The sequence below is a fragment of the Scyliorhinus torazame genome, chromosome 4 (assembly GCF_047496885.1).
Source record: "Scyliorhinus torazame isolate Kashiwa2021f chromosome 4, sScyTor2.1, whole genome shotgun sequence".
Lineage (NCBI taxonomy): Eukaryota > Metazoa > Chordata > Chondrichthyes > Carcharhiniformes > Scyliorhinidae > Scyliorhinus > Scyliorhinus torazame.
Window position 1 is genome coordinate 80,086,749 of NC_092710.1, and position 21,818 is coordinate 80,108,566.

Here is a 21,818-nt window from a genome sequence, read left to right on the forward strand (position 1 = left end):
AATAAACACTGGATAATGGGATGGGAGTATGGGACACACAGTTCAGGCAATCTTTATCTTATTTATGTCTAGCAGTTAGTAGATAAGTCAAGATAAATATGTGCTCGGCAATATTACAATAACTGTTAGATAGCTGTTTAGCACAGGGCTAAATCGCTGGCTTTGAAAGCAGACTAAGGCAGGCCAGCAGCACGGTTCAATTCCCGCACTAGCCTCCCCGAACAGGTGGCGGAATGTGGCAACTAAGGGCTTTTCACAGTAACTTCATTTGAAGCCTACTTGTGACAATAAGCAAATTTCATTTCATATCACATAGGTGCATTGATTATAATTGATAATTATACTCATATGTAATGCATCACGTAATCCTAATTATTAGTTGTGAATGAACATAGATGACTTTTAAACATTTATATTATTCTAAGTGGTGCATGCTAATTACTTGGGAGATAAAGAAAGGTATTTTCTATGATCAGAGAGAGAGCTGACATGCCACCTGGGGGGTGTTTAGCTCCCCTGCTATGGCAGGAATAAATTTCTTGAACTGAAGCTCTGAGCGTTATCTGGTCAGTTGGAGAGCGGGAAACACTGTTAAATAGGTGTGAAATTCCTGCAACACCCCCAAACTGTGGGTCTCCTCAGCCCCCCCTCAAACTGTGGGTCTCCTCACCACCACCCCTCAAACTGTGGAACTCCTCACCACCCCGCCCCCCCCAAACTGTGGGACTCCTCACTCCCCCCCCCAAAACTGTGGGTCTCCTCACCACCCCCCCCCCCCTTAAACTGTGGGTCTCCTCACCACCACCCCTCAAACTGTGGAACTCCTCACCACCCCGCCCCCCCCAAACTGTGGGACTCCTCACTCCCCCCCCCAAAACTGTGGGTCTCCTCACCACCCCCCCCCCCCCCTTAAACTGTGGGACTCCTCACCACCACCACCCAAACTGTGGGTCTCCTCACCACCCCCCACCCCCAAACTGTGGGACTCCTCACCCCCCCTCCCCCCAAACTGTGGGACTCCTCACCCCCCCTCCCCCCAAACTGTGGGTCTCCTCACCACCACCACCCAAACTGTGGGACTCGTCACCACCACCCCCCCTCAAACTGTGGGACTCCTCACCCCCCCTCCCCCCAAACTGTGGGACTCCTCACCACCACCCCCTCAAACTGTGGGTCTCCTTACCACCCCCCCCCCCCCTCAAACTGTGGGTTTCCTCACCACCACCCCCTCAAACTGTGGGTCTCCTCACCACCCCCTCCTTAAACTGTGGGACTCCTCACCACCACCACACCCCAAACTGTGGGACTCCTCACCCCCCCTCCCCCAAACTGTGGGTCTCCTCACCACCCCCCTCTCAAACTGTGGGACTCCTCACCACCCTGCCCCCAAACTGTGGGACTCCTCACCACCCCCCCCCTCAAACTGTGGGACTCCTCACCACCCCCCCCCTCAAATTGTGGGACTCCTCACCACCACCCCTCAAACTGTGGGACTCCTCACCACCCCCCCTCCCAAACTGTGGGTCTCCTCGCCACCCCCCCTCAAACTGTGGGACTCCTCACGACGCCCCCCCCCCCAAAATGTGGGACTCCTCACCACCACCCCCTCAAACTGTGGGACTCCTCACCATCCCCCCACTCAAACTGTGGGACTCCTCACCACCACCCCTCAAACTGTGGGACTCCTCACCACCAACCCCACCCAAACTGTGAGACTCCACACCATCCCCCCCCCCTCAAACTGTGGGACTCCTCACCCCCCCCCCCCCCAAATTGTGGGTCTCCTCACCACTACCCCTCAAACTGTGGGACTCCTCACCACACCCCCCCCCAAACTGTGGGACTCCTCACCCCCCCCCCCTCAAACTGTAGGACACCTCATCTCCCCCCAAAAAACTGTGGGTCTCCTCACCACCCCCCCTCAAACTGTAGGACACCTCATCCCCCCCCAAACTTGAACTCCTCACCCCCCCCTCCCCAAACTGTGAGACTCCTCACCCCCCCCCCCCCACCCAAACTGTGGGTCTCCTTACCACCACCTCAAACTGTGGGACTCCTCACCACCAACCCCCCCAAACTGTGGGTCTCCTCACCACCACCCCTCAAACTGTGGGACTCCTCACCACCCACCCCCCCCCAAACTGTGGGACTCCTCACCACCACCCCCCCAAACTGTGGGACTCCTCACCACCACCCCCCCAAACTGTGGGACTCCTCACCACCACCCCCCCAAACTGTGGGACTCCTCACCACCCTCCCCCCCACACTGTGGGACTCCTCACCACCCTGCCCCCCCCAAACTGTGGGACTCCTCACCACCCTCCCCCCCCAAACTGTGGGACGCCTCACCACCCCCCCCCCTCAAACTGTGAGACTCCTCACCACCACCCCTCAAACTGTGGGACTCCTCACCACCCCCCCCCACCCAAACTGTGGGTCTCCTCACCACCACCTCAAACTGTGGGACTCCTCACCACCCCCCCCCAAACTGTGGGACTCCTCACCACCACCCCTCAAACTGTGGGACTACTCACCACCCACCCCCCCCCCAAACTGTGGGACTCCTCACCACCACCCCCCCAAACTGTGGGACTCCTCACCCCCCCCCCATAAACTGTGAGTCTCCTCACCCACCCCCCCAAACTGTGAGACTCCTCACCACCCCCCCTCAAACTGTGGGACTCCTCACCCCCCCCTCAAACTGTGAGACTCCTCACCACCCCCACTCAAACTGTGGGTCTCTTCACCCCCCCAACACCCCCGAAGGTGTGGGACACCCCACAAGCTGCATGACACAGAGGGTGTGTCGATACTCACCTGACAAGTAGAGGAAGAGGGTGACGGGTTCTGACCGGGCAAATGCCACCTGGTACCCACTTGTGCCTTGCCGCTGTGCCCGGCAGGTGACCTCACAGCGATAGAGGCCCTGGTCCCCCTTCTTGGCTCTGTGAATACGGAGGCGGAAGCAGAGGGGTGACGGGCGGTCCGTGCTGACCTCGCTCCCCGCTGCGCTCATCCCGCGCAGGACAGTGGGCAGGCTGACACCCCGGTGGTCCACCAGTGCCAGTGGCTCCTCGTCCGCTCCCCACCAGCCCACCGACAACAGCAGCACTGCGTCCTCTTGCTCAGGCCCCAAGGTCACGTTACAGTGCAGGTCCACGGAATCTCCCCGATAGAAGGTGGCGGGGGCAACTGAAGCCACAGCGCCCAGTTTCACATCTGGCGGGCGAGGGGACAGAGGCATCAGGCACAGTAAGATCCCATCACAATCACAGGTCTGTCTGCATTCCAACCACAGCAGCCCACTCCCTCCCCGCACCCTTTAATATCCAACGTAGCCCATTGGCTGGATGGCAGATACGTGACAGTTTGTGTTCAGTTCCCGTACCGACGGAAGTTACCCATGCCTTCTCAACCTTGCACCTCGCCCAATATGTGGTGATCCTCAGGTTACCACCAGCCAGCTCTCAAAGACATAGATTAACATAGAATTTGCAGTGCAGAAGGAGGCCATTCGGCCCATCGAGACTGCACCGGCTCTTGGAAAGAGCACCCTACCCAAGGTCAACACCGCCACCCGATCCCCATAACCCAGTAACCTCGCCCAACACTAAGGGCAATTTTTGGACACTAAGGGTAATTTATCATGGCCAATCCACCTAACCTGCACATCTTTGGACTGTGGGAGGAAACCGGAGCACCCGGAGGAAATCCACGCACACACGGGGAGGATGTGCAGACTCCGCACAGACAGTGACCCAAGCAGGAATCGAACCTGGGACCCTGGAGCTGTGAAGCAATTGTGCTAACCACAATGCTACCGTGCTGCCCTAAAGCCAGGAGCAGCCTGTCTGGGATTCTGGCGGCTTTCATTCAATATCTATGCCAACCTAATCCCACTCTCCTCCTCACTCCCCACACACTTTAATATCCCACCCAGCCTAATCCCACTCTCCCCCTCGCTCCGCACACCCTTCTATATCCCACCCAGTCTAATCCCACTCTCCCCCCTCACTCCCCACACCCTTCTATATCCCACCCAGTCTAATCCCACTCTCCCCCCTCACTCCCCACACCCTTTAATATCCCACCCAGTCTAATCCCCCTCTCCCCCTCACTCCGCACACCATTCTATATCCCACCCGGTCTAATCCCACTCTCCCCCCTCACTCCCCACACCCTTTAATATCCCACCCAGTCTAATCCGCCTCTCCCCCTCACTCCCCACACCCTTTAATATCCCACCCAGTCTAATCCCACTCTCCCCCTCACTCCCCACACCCTTTAATATCCCACCCAGTCTAATCCCCCTCGCCCCCTCACTCCGCACACCCTTTAATATCCCACCCAGTCTAAACCTACTCTCTCCCTCAATCCGCACACCCTTTAATATCCCACCCAGTCTAAACCCACTCTCTCCCTCACTCCCCACAACCTTTAATATCCCACTCAGTCTAATTCCACTCTCCCCCTCACTCCGTACACCCTTTAATATCGCACCCAGTCTAATCCCACTCTCCCCCTCACTCCCCACACCAGTTAATATCCCACCCAGTCTAATCCCCCTCTCCCCGCACACCCTTTAATATCCCACCCAGTCTAATCCCCCTCTCCCCCTCACTCCGCACATCCTTTAATATCCCACCCAGTCTAATCCCACTCTCCCCCTCACTCCCCACACCCTTTAATATCCCACTCAGTCTAATCCCACTCACCCCCCTCACTCCCCACACCCTTTAATATCCCACCCAGTCTAATCCCCCTCTCCCCCTCACTCTGCACACTCCTTAATATCCCACCCAGCCTAATCCCCCTCTCTCCCTCACTCCCCGCTCCCTTTAATATCCCACCCAGTCTAATCCCCCTCTCCCCCTCACTCCGCACACACTTTAATATCCCACCCAGTCTAATCCCACTCTCCCCCTCACTCCCCACACCCTTTAATATCCCACCCAGTCTAATCCCCCTCTCCCCCTCACTCCACACACCCTTTAATATCCCACCCAGTCTAATCACCCTCTCCCCCTCACTCCGCACACCCTTTAATATCCCACCCAGTCTAATCCCCCTCTCCCCCTCACTCCCCGCTCCCTTTAATATCCCACCCCGTCTAATCCCACTCTCCCCCTCACTCCCCACACCCTTTAATATCCCACCCAGTCTAATCCCACTCTCCCCCTCACTTCACGCTCCCTTTAATATCCCACCCAGTCTAATCCCACTCTCCCCCTCACTCCACACACCCTTTAATATCCCACCCAGTCTAATCCCACTCTCCCCCTCACTCCCCACACCCTTTAATATCCCACCCAGTCTGAACCCACTCTCCCCCTCACTCCCCACACACGTTAATATCCCACCCAGTCTAATCCCGCTCTCCCCCTCACTCCCCACACCCGTTAATATCCCACCCAGTCTAATCCTACTCTCGCCCTCACTCCCCACACCCTTTAATATCCCACTCAGTCTAATCCCACTCACCCCTCTCACTCCCCACTCCCTTTAATATCCCACCCAGTCTAATCCCACTCACCCCCTCACTCCGCACACCCTTTAATATCCCACCCAGTCTAATCCCACTCACCCCCCTCACTTTAATATCCCACCCAGTCTAATCGCATTCTCCCTCTTCACTCCCTGCACCATTTGATAGTCTGTGCTATACCTGACCTCGGAGGAACAGGTCTGTCTCTCTCTCACCATTTGCCTGTACGGAGACCTCTGCCAAAGGGATTGTCCTTTCAAGAATTTTGTTCCACCTGCCATCAGGGTCTTCTATCCACTCTGCTGCCGTGCAGTGGTACAGTCCTGCGTCCTGCGGCTTCACGTGGTCCACCCTCAGATGGTAGGCATCACTTTTGACCTTCTCGACTCCGATCTGACCTCGTGCGTACCGGGCCCAATACATCCCCTGTTCCTGGCTCTGCACCGTTAGGTCCCGTCCGATGCCGATGACCGTCTCGCGGCCTCGGTGGCCGGTCCTGCTGAGGCTGAAGGTGACCGAGAGGTGGGTGTGCAGCGCTGTCAGGGCTGCGGCTCGACACTGGAGGGCAAGAGGCTCCCCCTCACGCAGTGCGAGTCTGGGGGGCTCGTCCGAGGGCCCGGTGAGAAGCAGGGTATCTGTCAGAACTGCGTGGGATAGGAAGATATTGGGAGAAAGAGAGAGGTGGAGAGGAAGACAAAGACATAATTCAGGGAACAAGAGACAGATACACAGGGACAAGGTTAGACAGGACAAGAATAAAAGTCAGCAAGGGAAAATGTATCATTATATATTTCCACTGTACACGATTCCAATGGACTCAAACCCCTTCCCATTCACTCCCACTGTGCACAATCCCAATCGACCCAAATCCCTTCCCATTCACTCCCATTGCACACAATCCCAATGGACCCAAAACCCCTTCCCATTCACTCACACTGTGCACAATCCCAATCGACCCAAATCCCTTCCCATTCACTCCCATTGCACACAATCCCAATGGACCCAAAACCCCTTCCCATTCACTCACACTGTGCACAATCCCAATCGACCCAAATCCCTTCCCATTCACTCCCATTGCACACAATCCCAATGGACCCAAAACCCCTTCCCATTCACTCCCACTGTACACAATCCCAATGGACCCAAAACACTTCCCATTCACACACACTGTACACAATCCCAATGGACCCAAACACCTTCCCATTCACGCCCACTGCACACCATCCCAATGGACACAAGCCACTTCCCATTCAGTCCTACTGTATACAATCCCAATGGACACAAACCGCTTCCCATTCACTCCCATTGCACTCAATCACAATGGACCCAAACCCCTTCCCATTCACTCACACTGTGCACAATCCCAATGGACACAAGCCACTTCCCAATCAGTCCCACTGTACACAATACCAATGGACACAAACCCCTTCCCATTCACTCACACTGTGCACAATCCAAATGGACACAAGACACTTCCCATTCAGTCCCACTGTACACAATACCAATGGACACAAACCCCTTCCCATTCATTCCCACTGCACACAATCCCAATGGACCCAAATCCCTTCCCACTCACTCCCATTGCACACAATCCCAATGGACCTCAACCCCTTCCCATTCACTCCCACTGTGCACAATCCCAATAGACCCAAAACCATTCCCATTCACTCCCATTGCACACAATCCTAATGGACCCAAACCCCTCCCCATTCACTCCCACTGTGCACAATCGCAACAGACCCAAATTCGTTCCCATTCACTCCCAGTGTACACAATCCCAATGGACCCAAACCCCTTCCCATTCACTCACACTGTACACAATGCCAATAGACCCAACCCCCTTCCCATTCACTCCCATTGCACACAATCCCAATGGACCCAAACCCCTTCCCATTCACTCCCATTGGACACAATCCCAATGGACACAAACCCCTTCCCATTCACTCACACTGTACACAATGCCAATGGACCCAAATCCCTTCCCACTCACTCCCATTGCACACAATCCCAATGGACCTCAACGCTTCCCATTCACTCCCACTGTGCACAATCCCAATAGACCCAAAACCCTTCCCATTCACTCCCATTGCACACAATCCTAATGGACCCAAACCCCTCCACATTCACTCCCACTGTGCACAATCGCAATAGACCCAAATTCGTTCCCATTCACTCCCAGTGTACACAATCCCAATGGACCCAAACCCCTTCCCATTCACTCACACTGTACACAATGCCAATAGTGCCAACCCCCTTCCCATTCACTCCCATTGCACACAATCCCAATGGACCCAAACCCCTTCCCATTCACTCCCACTGTACACAGTCCCAATGGAACCAAACGCCTTCCCATTCACTCACACTGTGCACAATCCCAATAGACCCAAATCCCTCCCCATTCACTCCCATTGCACACAACCCCAATGGACCCTAACCCCTTCCCATTCACTCCCACTGTACACAATCCCAATAGACCCAAACGCCTTCCCATTCACTCACACTGTGCACAATCCCAATGGGCCCAAACCCCTTCCCATTCACCCCAACTGTACACAATCCCAATAGACCCAAACGCCTTCCCATTCACTCACACTGTGCACAATCCCAATAGACCCAAATCCCTTCCCATTCACTCCCATTGCACACAACCCCAATGGACCCTAACCCCTTCCCATTCACTCCTGTACACAATCCCAATGGACCCAAACCCCTTCCCATTCACTCCTACTGTACAAAATCCCAATAGACCCAACCCCCTTCCCATTCACTCCCATTGCACACAATCCCAATGGACCCAAACCCCTTCCCATTCACTCCCACTGTACACAGTCCCAATGGAACCATACCCCTTCCCATTCACTCCCATTGCACACAATCCCAATGGACCCAAACCCCTTCCGATTCACTCCTGTACACAATCCCAATGGGCCCAAACCCCTTCCCATTCACTCCCACTGTACACAATCCCAATGGACTCAAACCCCTTCCCATTCACTCCCAGTGTACACAATCCCAATGGGCCCAAACCCCTTCCGATTCACTCCTGTACACAATCTCAATGGACCCAAACCCTTTCCCATTCACTCCCACTGTACACAATCCCAATGGGCCCAAACCCCTTCCCATTCACTCCCACTGTACACAATCCCAATGGACCCAAACCCCTTCCCATTCACTCCCATTGCACACAATCCCAATGGACCCAAAGACCTTCCCATTCACTCCTACTGTACACAATCCCAATGGACCCAAACCCCTTCCCATTCACGCCCATTGCTCACAATCCCAATGGACCCAAACCCCTTCCCATTCACTCCCATTGCTCACAATCCCAATGGACCCAAACCCCATCCCATTCACTCCCACTGTGCACAATCCCAATAGACACAAATCCCTTCCCATTCACTCCCATTGCTCACAATCCCAATTGACCCAAACCCCTTCCCATTCACTCCGATTGCACACAGTCCCAATCGACCCAAATCCCTTCCCATTCACTCCCATTCCACACAATCCTAATGGACCCAAATCCCGTCCCATTCTCTCCCACTGTACACATTCCCAACAGACCCAAAACCCTTCCCAGTCACTCCCACTGTGCACAATCCCAATGGACCCAAATCCCTTCCCATTCACTCACACTGTACACAATCCCAATGGACCCAACCCGCCTTCCCATTCACTCCATCTGTACACAATCCCAATGGGACCAAACCCCTTCCCATTCACTCCCATTGCACACAATCCCAATAGACCCAAACCGCTTCCGATTCACTCCTGTACACAATCTCAATGGACCCAAACCCCTTCCCATTCACTCCCACTGTACGCAATCCCAATGGGCCCAAACCCCTTCACATTCACTCCCACTGTACACAATCCCAATGGACCGACTCTCTCTTCCCATTCACTCCATCTGTACACAATCCCAATGGGACCAAACCCCTTTCCATTCACTCCCATTGCACACAATCCCAATAGACCCAAACCCCTTCCCATTCACTCCCACTGTACACAATCCCAAAGGAACCAAACCCCTTCCCATTCACTCCCACTGTGCACAATCCCAATAGACCCAAATCCTTTCCCATTCACTCCCATTGCACACAATCCCACTGGACCCAACCCCCTTCCCATTCACTCACACTGTACACAATGCCAATGGATCCAAACCCCTTTCCAATCAATCCCAGTGTACACAATCCCAATGGACCCAAACCTCTTCCCAATCACTCCCACTGTACTCAAACCCAATGGACCCAAACCCCTTCCCATTCACTCCAATTGCACACATCCCAATGGACCAAAACCCATTCCCGTTCACTCCCACTGTGCACAATCCCAATGGACCCAAACCCCTTCCCATTCACTCCCACTATACACAGTCCTAATGGACCCAAACCCCTTCCCATTCACTCCCATTACACACAATCCAAATGGACCCAACCCCCTTCGCATTCACTCCCACTGTGCAAAATCCCAATAGACCCAAATCCCTTCCCATTCACTCCCATTGCCCACAATCCCAATGGAACCAAACCCCTTCCCATTCACTCCCATTGCTCACAATCCAAATGGACCCAAACCCCTTCCCATTCATTCCGATTGCACACAATCCCAATGGACCCAAACCCCTTCCCATTCACTCCCACTGTGCACAATCCCAATGGACCCAAACCCCTTCCCATTAACTCCCACTGACACAATCCCAATGGACCCAACCCCCCTTCCTATTCACTCCCACTGCACACAATCCCAATGGACCCAAACCCCTTCGGATTCACTCCCACAGTACACAGTCCCAATGGACACAAACCCCTTCCCTCACTTCCATTGCACACAATCCGAATGGACACAAACCCCTTCCCAGTCACTCCCACTGTGCACAATCGCAATAAATCCAAACCCGTTCCCATTCACTCCCATTGCACACAATCCCAATCGGCCCAAACCCCTTCCCATTCACTCCCACTGAACACAATCCCAATGGACCCAAACCCCTTCCCATTCACTCCCATTGCACACAATCCCAATGGACACAAACCCCTTCCCATTCACTCACACTGTACACAATGCCAATGGACCCAAACCCCTTCCCAATCACTCCCACTGTACACAATCCCAATGGACCCAAACCCCTTCCCATTCACTCCCATTGCACACAATCCAAATGGACCCAAGCCCCTTCCCATTCACTCCTACTGTACACAATCCCAATGGACATAAACCCCTTCCCATTCACTCCGGTTGCACACAATCCCAATGGACCCAAACCCCTTCCCATTCACTCCCACTGTGCACAATCCCAATAGACCCAACCCCCTTCCCATTCACTCGCATTGCACACAATCCCAATGGACCCAAACCCCTTCCGATTCATTCCCACTGTACACAGTCCCAATGGACACAAACCCCTTTCCATTCACTCCCATTGCACACAATCCGAATGGACCCAAACCCCTTCCCATTCACTCCCACTGTGCACAATCCCAATAGACCCAAATCCCTTCCCATTCACTCCCATTGCACACAATCCCAATGGACCCAAACCCCTTCCGATTCACTCCTGTACACAATCTCAATGGACCCAAACCCCTTCCCATTCACTCCCACTGTACTCAAACCCAATGGGCCCAAACCCCTTCCCATTCACTCCCATTGCACACAGTCCCAATAGACCCAAACCCCTTCCCATTCACTCCCACTGTACACAATCCCAATGGACCCAAACCCCTTCCCATTCACTCCCACTGTACACAATCCCAACAGACCCAACCCCCCTTCCCATTCACTCCCACTGTACACAATCCCAATGGACCCAAACCCCTTCCCATTCACTGCCACTGTACACAATCCCAATGGACCCAAACCCCTTCCCATTCACTCCCATTGCACACAATCCCAATAGACCCAAACCCCTTCCCATTCACTCCCACTGTACACATTCCCAATGGACCCAAACCCCTTCCCATTTACTCCCACTGTACACAATCCCAAAGGGCCCAAACCCCTTCCCATTTACTCCCAGTGTACATAATCCCAATGGACCCAAACCCCTTCCCATTCACTCCCACTGTACACAATCCCAATGGACCCAAACCCCTTCCCATTCACTCCCACTGTGCACAATCCCAATGGATCCAACCCCTTCCCATTCACTGCCACTGTACACAATCCCAATGGACCCAAAGCCCTTCCCATTCACTCCCACTGTCCACAATGCCAATGGACCCAATTCACTTGCCGCCCGGTTCCCATTCCAACCTTTCAGTTCCACCTTGGCATTGGGTGAGGCCAGGTAGACCCTGGAATTCTTGTCCGTCCTGCACTCATACTCTCCCTCATCGTCCTTCTGAAGGTGCACGAGGTGTAGCTGCACGGAGGTGCGTGACAGCTTCTGGATGTAGATCTCTTTCGCCCTCACACGGGGTACGTAGCTGGAGTCCGGGTATTCTGAGTCCCGCGTGCTGATCACTCCGACCGAGGCAATGGCGGCATTGTGCTTGAAGACTGACCACCAGAAGTCCTGATCGCCACTCCTCTCGTCATTCGTCACATTGCACGGGATGATAGTGTGGGCCCCCTCGACCCTGTAGAGAGGCCCCCTGGGGACACGAACCAGCCGGATGCTCGATATTCCTGTGGGCATGAACAATATCACATGTACTGAAACAGAGAAAGAGCGCAAGAGATCGGAGCAGATTGCGGCCCGTAGCTCCTGTCCCGCCCTCCCCCGTGGACAAGCTTGTGGCTTATCCTCTGCGTCAGGCCCACCTCCACACTCACTCCACAGTTCCCTGTATTCTCCCAGTATTGGAAAGCTCTTGGTCTCGTATCTACTCATTGACAGAGCATTCACAGCTCTCTGAGGTAGAGAATTCCAAAGATTCCCAACTCTCCGAGTGAAAGGATTGCTCCTCGTCCCAGTCCAAAATGGCCACCCCCTTATCTCCCCAGCCTGAGACAGTGAGTCACCCAGTTCTAGATTCCCCAACCAGGAGAGAAAGAGTCTCTCATGTCAGGGTTCTTTCTGTTTCTTCCCCTTGTGTCCCCTTTATTTTATTTTGCCATTCATATTTTGATCCATGGATGATTAGCGGACATGTCCCTTTAAGGCATGAAGCCTGTATCTTTAATTCAAGCAGAAGATCATTACAGGCTGTAAACCAAAGACTATTATCTGCAAGCTTACTGTGAAGAAATGTGTGCTAAGAATCATCATGTGAAAGAAAGTTTATTTTTCCTTTCACTTACGATCTTTAACCCTTCCCACCCTTCTGTCTTTGTCTGTCTTGTGTGTGTATGTGTGCATGTAGATTTCTAGTGGGAGTTAGTTTATCGTTAACCAACTGTATCTGCTACGTATTCTATTATCATTCTTGTTATAAATAAACTGGAATTGTATTTACATTTACAAACCTAGTAGCCAAGGGCAAAATCCTTTGGGTATTTTTATAAGAATTGTTGGTTAATTCCCTTGCGATGTGACTCAGGGACACGTGGGTCGGGATTGACCATGCACGAGCCCAGGGTGTGGTAGCAGTCAGCAGCTATGCTCTCAATTTTAACTGCTCCCTCTCATTTTGCTAAACTCCATAGAGCAAAATACAGTCAATCTCTCCTCTAGCGGCATATCCTCTGATCACAGGAATCAGTCTAGTAAATCTGAGTTGCTCGCAACACAAGAGCCTCGCTCTCAGCACGGGGCCTGGCTCGCAGCACGGGGGCCTGGCTCGCAGCACGGGGGCCTGGCTCACAGCACGGGGGCCTGGCTCGCAGCACGGGGGCCTGGCTCGCAGCACGGGGGCCTGGCTCTCAGCACGGGGGCCTGGCTCTCAGCACGGGGGCCTGGCTCACAGCACGGGGGCCTGGCTCTCGGCATGGGGGCCTGGCTCTCAGCACGGGGGCCTGGCTCGCAGCACGGGGGCCTGGCTCTCAGCACGGGGGCCTGGCTCACAGCACGGGGGCCTGGCTCTCAGCACGGGGCCTGGCTCGCAGCACGGGGGCCTGGCTCGCAGCACGGGGGCCTGGCTCACAGCACGGGGGCCTGGCTCTCGGCATGGGGGCCTGGCTCTCAGCACGGGGGCCTGGCTCGCAGCACGGGGGCCTGGCTCACAGCACGGGGGCCTGGCTCTCGGCATGGGGGCCTGGCTCTCAGCACGGGGGCCTGGCTCGCAGCACGGGGGCCTGGCTCACAGCACAGGGGCCTGGCTCTCGGCATGGGGGCCTGGCTCTCAGCACGGGGGCATGTCTCGCAGCACGGGGGCCTGGCTCACAGCACGGGGGCCTGGCTCACAGCACGGGGGCCTGGCTCACAGCACGGGGCCTGGCTCGCAGCACGGGGGCCTGGCTCGCAGCACGGGGGCCTGGCTCGCAGCACGGGGGCCTGGCTTGCAGCACGGCGGCCTGTCTCTCAGCACGGGGGCCTGGCTCGCAGCACGGGGGCCTGGCTCGCAGCACGGGGGCCTGGCTCGCAGCACGGGGGCCTGGCTCGCAGCACGGGGGCCTGGCTCACAGCACGGAGGCCTGGCTCACAGCACGGAGGCCTGGCTCACAGCACGGGGGCCTGGCTCTCAGAACGGGGCCTGGCTCGCAGCACGGGGGCCTGTCTCTCAGCACGGGGGCCTGGCTCGCAGCACGGGGGCCTGGCTCGCAGCACGGGGGCCTGGCTCGCAGCACGGGGGCCTGGCTCGCAGCACAGAGGCCTGTCTCGCAGCATGGGGGCCTCTCACGCAGCACGGGGGCCTGTCTCGCAGCACCGGGGCCTGTGTCGCAGCATGGGGGCCTGGCTCACAGCACGGGGGCCCGGCTCACAGCACGGGTTCCAGCTCACAGCACGGGGTCCAGCTCACAGCACGGGGGCTCGGCTCACAGCACGGGGGCCTCTCACGTAGCACGGGGGCCTCTCACGTAGCACGGGGGCCTCTCACGTAGCACGGGGGCCTCTCACGCAGCACGGGGGCCTGTCTCGCAGCACCGGGGCCTGTGTCGCAGCATGGGGGCCTGGCTCACAGCACGGGGTCCAGCTCACAGCACGGGGGCCCGGCTCACAGCACGGGGGCCTGGCTCTCAGAACGGGGCCTGGCTCGCAGCACGGGGGCCTGTCTCTCAGCACGGGGGCCTGGCTCGCAGCACGGGGGCCTGGCTCGCAGCACGGGGGCCTGGCTCGCAGCACGGGGGCCTGGCTCACAGCACAGAGGCCTGTCTCGCAGCATGGGGGCCTCTCACGCAGCACGGGGGCCTGTCTCGCAGCACCGGGGCCTGTGTCGCAGCATGGGGGCCTGGCTCACAGCACGGGGGCCCGGCTCACAGCACGGGTTCCAGCTCACAGCACGGGGTCCAGCTCACAGCACGGGGGCTCGGCTCACAGCACGGGGGCCTCTCACGTAGCACGGGGGCCTCTCACGTAGCACGGGGGCCTCTCACGTAGCACGGGGGCCTCTCACGCAGCACGGGGGCCTGTCTCGCAGCACCGGGGCCTGTGTCGCAGCATGGGGGCCTGGCTCACAGCACGGGGTCCAGCTCACAGCACGGGGGCCCGGCTCACAGCACAGGGGCCTGGCTCACAGCACGGGGTCCTGCTCACAGCACGGGGGTCCTGCTCACAGCACGGGGGCCCGGCTCACAGCACAGGGGCCCGGCTCACAGCACGGGGGCCCGGCTCACAGCACAGGGGCCTGGCTCGCAGCACGGGGGCCTGTCTCTCAGCACGGGGGCCTGGCTCATAGAACGGGGCCTGGCTCGCAGCACAGGGGCCTGGCACACAGCACGGAGCCTGGCTCACAGCACGGGGGCCTGGCTCGCAGCACGGGGGCCTGGCTCGCAGCACGGGGGCCTGGTGCACAGCACAGGGGCCTGGCTCACAGCACGGGGGCCTGGCTCGCAGCACGGAGCCTGGCTCGCAGCACGGGGGCCTGTCTCTCAGCACGGGGGCCTGGCTCGCAGCACGGGGGCCTGGCTCACAGCACGGGGGCCTGGCTCACAGCACGGGGGCCTGGCACACAGCACAGAGCCTGGCTCGCAGCACGGGGGCCTGGCTCACAGCAAGGAGCCTGGCTCACAGCACGGGGGCCTGTCTCTCAGCACGGGGGCCTGGCTCGCAGCACGGGGGCCTGGTGCACAGCACAGGGGCCTGGCTCACAGCACGGGGGCCTGGCTCACAGCACGGGGGCCTGGCTCACAGCACGGGGCCTGGCTCGCAGCACGGGGGCCTGGCTCACATCACGGGGGCCTCGCTCCCAGCACGGGGGCCCGGCTCACAGCACTGGGGCCCGGCTCACAGCACAGGGGCCCGGCTCACAGCACAGGGGCCTTGCTCACAGCACGGGGGCCTGGCTCACAGCACGGGGGCCTGGCTCACAGCACGGGGGCCTGGCTCGCAGCACGGGGCCTGGCTCGCAGCACGGGGGCCTGGCTCACAGCACGGGGGCCCTGCTCGCAGCACGGGGGCGTGTCTCGCAACACAAGAGCCTCGCTCTCAGCACGGGGCCTGGCTCGCAGCGCGGGGGCCTGGCTCACAGCACGGGGGCCTGGCTCACAGCACGGGGCCTGGCTCGCAGCATGGGGGCCCGGCTCGCACACAAGAGCCTCGCTCTCAGCACGGGGCCTGGCTCGCAGCACGGGGGCCTGGCTCGCAGCACGGGGGCCTGGCTCGCAGCACGGGGGCCTGGCTCACAGCACGGAGCCTGGCTCACAGCACGGGGGCCTGTCTCTCAGCACGGGGGCCTGGCTCACAGCACAGGGGCCTGGCTCACAGCACGGGGGCCTGGCACACAGCACGGAGCCTGGCTCACAGCACGGGGGCCTGGCTCGCAGCACGGGGGCCTGGCTCACAGCACGGGGGCCTGGCTCACAGCACGGGGGCCTGGCTCACAGCACGGGGCCTGGCTCGCAGCACGGGGGCCTGGCTCACAGCACGGGGGCCTCGCTCCCAGCACGGGGGCCCGGCTCACAGCACTGGGGCCCGGCTCACAGCACAGGGGCCCGGCTCACAGTACAGGGGCCTTGCTCACAGCACGGGGGCCCGGCTCACAGCACGGGGTCCAGCTCACAGCACGGGGGCTGGCTCACAGCACGGGGGCCCGGCTCACAGCACGGGGGCCCTGCTCGCAGCACGGGGGCCCGGCTCACAGCACAGGGGCCCGGCTCACAGCACAGGGGCCTTGCTCACAGCACGGGGGCCCGGCTCACAGCACGGGGGCCTCGCTCACAGCACAGGGGCCTGGCTCACAGCACAGGGGCCTGGCTCACAGCACAGGGGCCCGGCTCACAGCACAGGGGCCTGGCTCACAGCACAGGGGCCCGGCTCACAGCACGGGGGCCCGGCTCACAGCACGGGGGCCCGGCTCACAGCACAGGGGCCCGGCTCACAGCACGGGGGCCCGGCTCACAGCACGGGGGCCTGGCTCACAGCACGGGGATGTTGATTGTGGGGGATTCAGTGATGGTAATCTCATTGAATGTCAAGGGGGATGGTTAGATCCTCTCTTGGAGATGGTCATTGCCTGGCACTTGTCTGGCACAAATGTTATTTGTAATTTCCGTATTCACAATTGTAAAATCTCAATTCTACTTCCTAATGGGCCCACATTTGTCTCGACTAATCATTACCTTCTTCCGTACCGAGAAAAGCTTTTCCAGTCCGTTGTTAGCCTCCTCGCTAGTTTAATGTCATAATCTATTTTCTCTTTCTTTTATCAATATTCTGCTTCTTTGTTGATTTTTATAAGCCTCGTAAACCTCAGGACAACTACATATTGCAACGCTTTTGCCTCCCCCTTAATTTGATATTATCCTTAACATCTCTCGATACTCACATTTACTCTGTGTCTAACCCCGTGCTGTACCTGTCCTGGGAGTGTTTGATGGGGACAGTGTAGAGGGAGCTTTACTCTGTATCTAACCCCGTGCTGTACCTGTCCTGGGAGTGTTTGATGGGAACAGTGTAGAGGGAGCTTTACTCTGTATCTAACCCCGTGCTGTACCTGTCCTGGGAGTGTTTGATGGGGACAGTGAAGAGGGAGCTTTACTCTGTATCTAACCCCGTGCTGTACCTGTCCTGGGAGTGTTTGATGGGGACAGTGCAGAGGGAGCTTTACTCTGTATCTAACCCCATGCTGTAGCTGTCCTGGGAGTGTTTGATGGGGACAGTGAAGAGGGAGCTTTACTCTGTATCTAACCCCGTGCTGTACCTGTCCTGGGAGTGTTCGATGGGGACAGTGTAGAGGGAGCTTTTCTCTGACTATAAAAATCTATACTATTGAAGGATGTTGACAAGAATCAATGTCAAATGAACACTGTGCAGATTAATGAGGGTGATGAGTCACTCACCAGCTGTTATTTATGTTGTTCTGATTGTCCCAGCTCCCTGGAGTGAAGCCATCAAAAATAGAATCAGCCTGACTCTCTCAATCTCATACACAGAGACACACTCACCCTGACACACTCACCCCGACACACTCACCCCGACACACTCACCCTTGCACACACACCCTGGCACACACTCACCCTGACACACACACACCCTGACACACGCTCACCCCGACACACTCACCCCGACACACTCACCCCGACGCACACACCCTGACACACAAACACCCTGACACACACACACCCTGACACACACACCCTGACACTCACCCTGACACACACTCACCCTGACACACTCACCCTGACACACTCTCACCCTGACACACACTCACCCTGACACACACACCCTGACACTCACCCTGACACACACTCACCCTGACACACACTCCCCCTGACACACACTCCCCCTGACACACACTCACCCTGGCACACACTCACCCTGGCACACACTCACCCTGGCACACACTCACCCTGACACAAACAAACCCTGACACACACTTACCCTGACACATACACAACCTGACACACACTCACCCTGACACAAACAAACCCTGACACACACACACACCCTGCCACACACACACCCTGACACACACTCACCCTGACACACACACACTCATCCGGACACACACTCACCCTGATACACACTCACCCTGATACACACTCACCCTGACACATACACACCATGGCACACACTCATCCTGACACACACACCCTGATACACACACACCCTGACACACACTCACCCTGATATACACACTCACCCTGACACACACTCACCCTGAAACCTCACCCTGACACAAACACACGCTGACACACAATCACCCTGACACACAATCACCCTGACACACACACACAGACACACACTCACCCTGACACACAGACACACACTCACCCTGACACATACAGACCCTGACACACACACACACAGACACACACTCACCCTGACACAAACAAACCCTGACACAAACAAACCCTGACACACACTCGCCCTGACACACAGTCGCCCTGACACACACATACCCTGACACACACACACCCTGACACACACACACCCTGACACACACACCCCCTGACACATACACAACCTGACACACACTCACCCTGACACACACTCACCCTGACACACACACACCCTGACACACACTCACCCTGACACACACACACACACACCTTGACACACACTCACCCTGACACACACACACAGACACACACTCACCCTGACACACACTCACCCTGACACATACACACCCTGACACACACACACCCTGCAACAAACAAACCCTGACACACACACACCCTGACACACACTCACCCTGACACACACACACCCTGACACACACACACCCTGACACACACTCACCCTCATACACACACACCCTGACACATACACAACCTGACACACACTCACCCTGACACACACACACCCTGACACACACTCACCCTGACTCACACACAAAGACGCACACTCGCCCTGACACACACTCGCTCTGACAAACACCCTGCCACATACACACACTGACACACACATACCCTGACACACACTCTCCCTGACAAACACACCCTGACACTCACACACCCTGACACATACACACCCTGACTCATAAACACCCTGACACATACACACCCTGACCCACACTCACACACACCCTGATACACACTTACCCTGATACACACTCACCCTGATACACACACACCCTGACACACACTCACCCTGATACACACTCACCCTGACACACACATACCCTGACACACACTCCCCCTGGCACACACTCACCCTGACACACACACACCCTGATACACACTCACCCTGACACAGACACAGCGTGACACACACACACCCTGACACACACTCACCCTGATACACACTCACCCTGTCACACACCCTGACACACACTCACTCTGACACATACACACCCTGACACATACACACCCTGACACACACTCACCCTGACACATAAACACCCTGCCAAACACTCACCCTGACACACTCACCCTGACACACACTCACCCTGACACACACACTCCATGACACACACTCGCCCTGACACATACACACTCACCCTGACACACACTCACCCTGACACACACACACTCACCCTGACACGCACATACTCTGACACACACACACCCTGACAAACACTCACCCTGACACACACACACACTCACCCTGACACACACTCACCCTGACACACACACACTCACCCTGACACATGCACAACCTGACACACACTCACCCTGACACACTCACCCTGACACACACACTCCATGACACACTCTCACCCTGACACACACACACTCACCCTGACACACACTCACCATGACACACACTCACCCTGACACACACCCACCCTGACACACACACACTCACCCTGACACACACTCACCCTGACACACACACACTCACCCTGACACACACACACACTCACCCTGGCACACACACTCACCCTGACACACACACTCACCCTGACACACACATACCCTGACACACACACACACCCCCTGACACACACATACCCTGACACACACTCACCCTGACACACACACACTCATCCTGACACACACTCACCCTGACACACACTCACGCTGACACACACTCACCCTGACACACACTCACGCTGACACACACTCACCCTGACACACACACACCCTCACACACACACACCCTGACACACACATACACCCTGACACACACACACCCTGACACACACTCACCCTGACACACACACACCCTGAGACACACACACCCTGACACACACATACACCCTGACACACACACACCCTGACACACACACACCCTGACACACACTCACCCTGATACACAGACACCCTGACACACACACACCCTGACACACACACACACCCTGACACACACATACCCTGACACACACTCACCCTGATACACAGACACCCTGACACACACACACCCTGACACACGCTCACCCTGACACACACTCACCCTGACACACACTCACCCTGATATACACTCACCCTGACACACACATACCCTGACACACACACACCCTGACACACACTCACCCTGACACACACTCACCCTGGCACACATTCACCCTTGCACACAATCACCGTGACACAAAATCACCGTGACACACACACACTCACCCTGACACACACTCACCCTGACACACACTCACCCTGACACACACACACACACCATGACACACACTCACCCTGACAGACACACTCACCCTGACAGACACACTCACCCTGACACACACACACTCACCCTGACACACACTCACCCTGACACACACACACTCACCCTGTCACACACTCACCCTGACACACACACACTGGTGGGGGGATTGGAGAGAAAGCTTCAAGGGAAAGGGTTTGGAGGGAAGGGGGATTTGGGGGAGGTGGATTGGAGAGGAGGGGGATGGGGGGAGGGTGATTGGGGGAGTGGGGGATTGGTGGGTGGGGGGATGGAGGGGCGGGGGATTGGGGGGATGGGGATTGGGGGGAGGGTATTGGGGGAGGGGAATTGGAGGGAAGGGAGGAATGGAGGGGGGGGATTGGGGGGAGGGGGGTTGGAGGGGAGGGTGTTTGGAAGTGGCTTTTAAAGTAAAAGGGAGTGGAGAGGAGGGAAGGTGGTTTGAAGGGGAGGGGTTTGTAGGAGATGGGATTGGAGGGAAGGGTAATAATAATAATCGCTTATTATTGAAGTTACTGTGAAAAGCCCCTAGTCGCCACATTCCAGCGCCTCTTCGGGGAGGCCGGTACGGGAATTGAACCCGTGCTGCTGGGCTTGTTCTGCATTACAACTAAAGCAGCCCCTATTGAGGGATGGGGGACTGGAGGGAAGGGTTTGGATGGAAGGGGGTTGGAGATAAGGGGGTTGGAGGGAAGGGGGATTGGAGGGAATGGGGTTCGAGGGAAGGGGGTTTGAGGGAAGGGGGTTTGGAGGCAAGGGGGCTGGACGGAAGTGAAATTAGAGGTAGGG

At 56.9% G+C, this 21,818-nt stretch overlaps 1 protein-coding gene across 1 annotated transcript in view; it reads right to left on the reverse strand.

Annotated features, from left to right (window-relative positions):
• The window catches only part of LOC140410322 (immunoglobulin superfamily member 8-like), an 80,459-nt gene that overhangs the window by 32,560 nt on the left and 26,081 nt on the right, over positions 1-21,818 (reverse strand). Inside the window, exons 2-4 of the mRNA XM_072498316.1 lie at positions 11,750-12,124; positions 5,701-6,129; positions 2,818-3,219 (exon numbers count right to left, since the gene is read on the reverse strand). Coding sequence (XP_072354417.1) covers positions 2,818-3,219; positions 5,701-6,129; positions 11,750-12,124 — 1,206 coding nt within the window. The remainder of the gene's footprint in view (positions 1-2,817; positions 3,220-5,700; positions 6,130-11,749; positions 12,125-21,818) is intronic.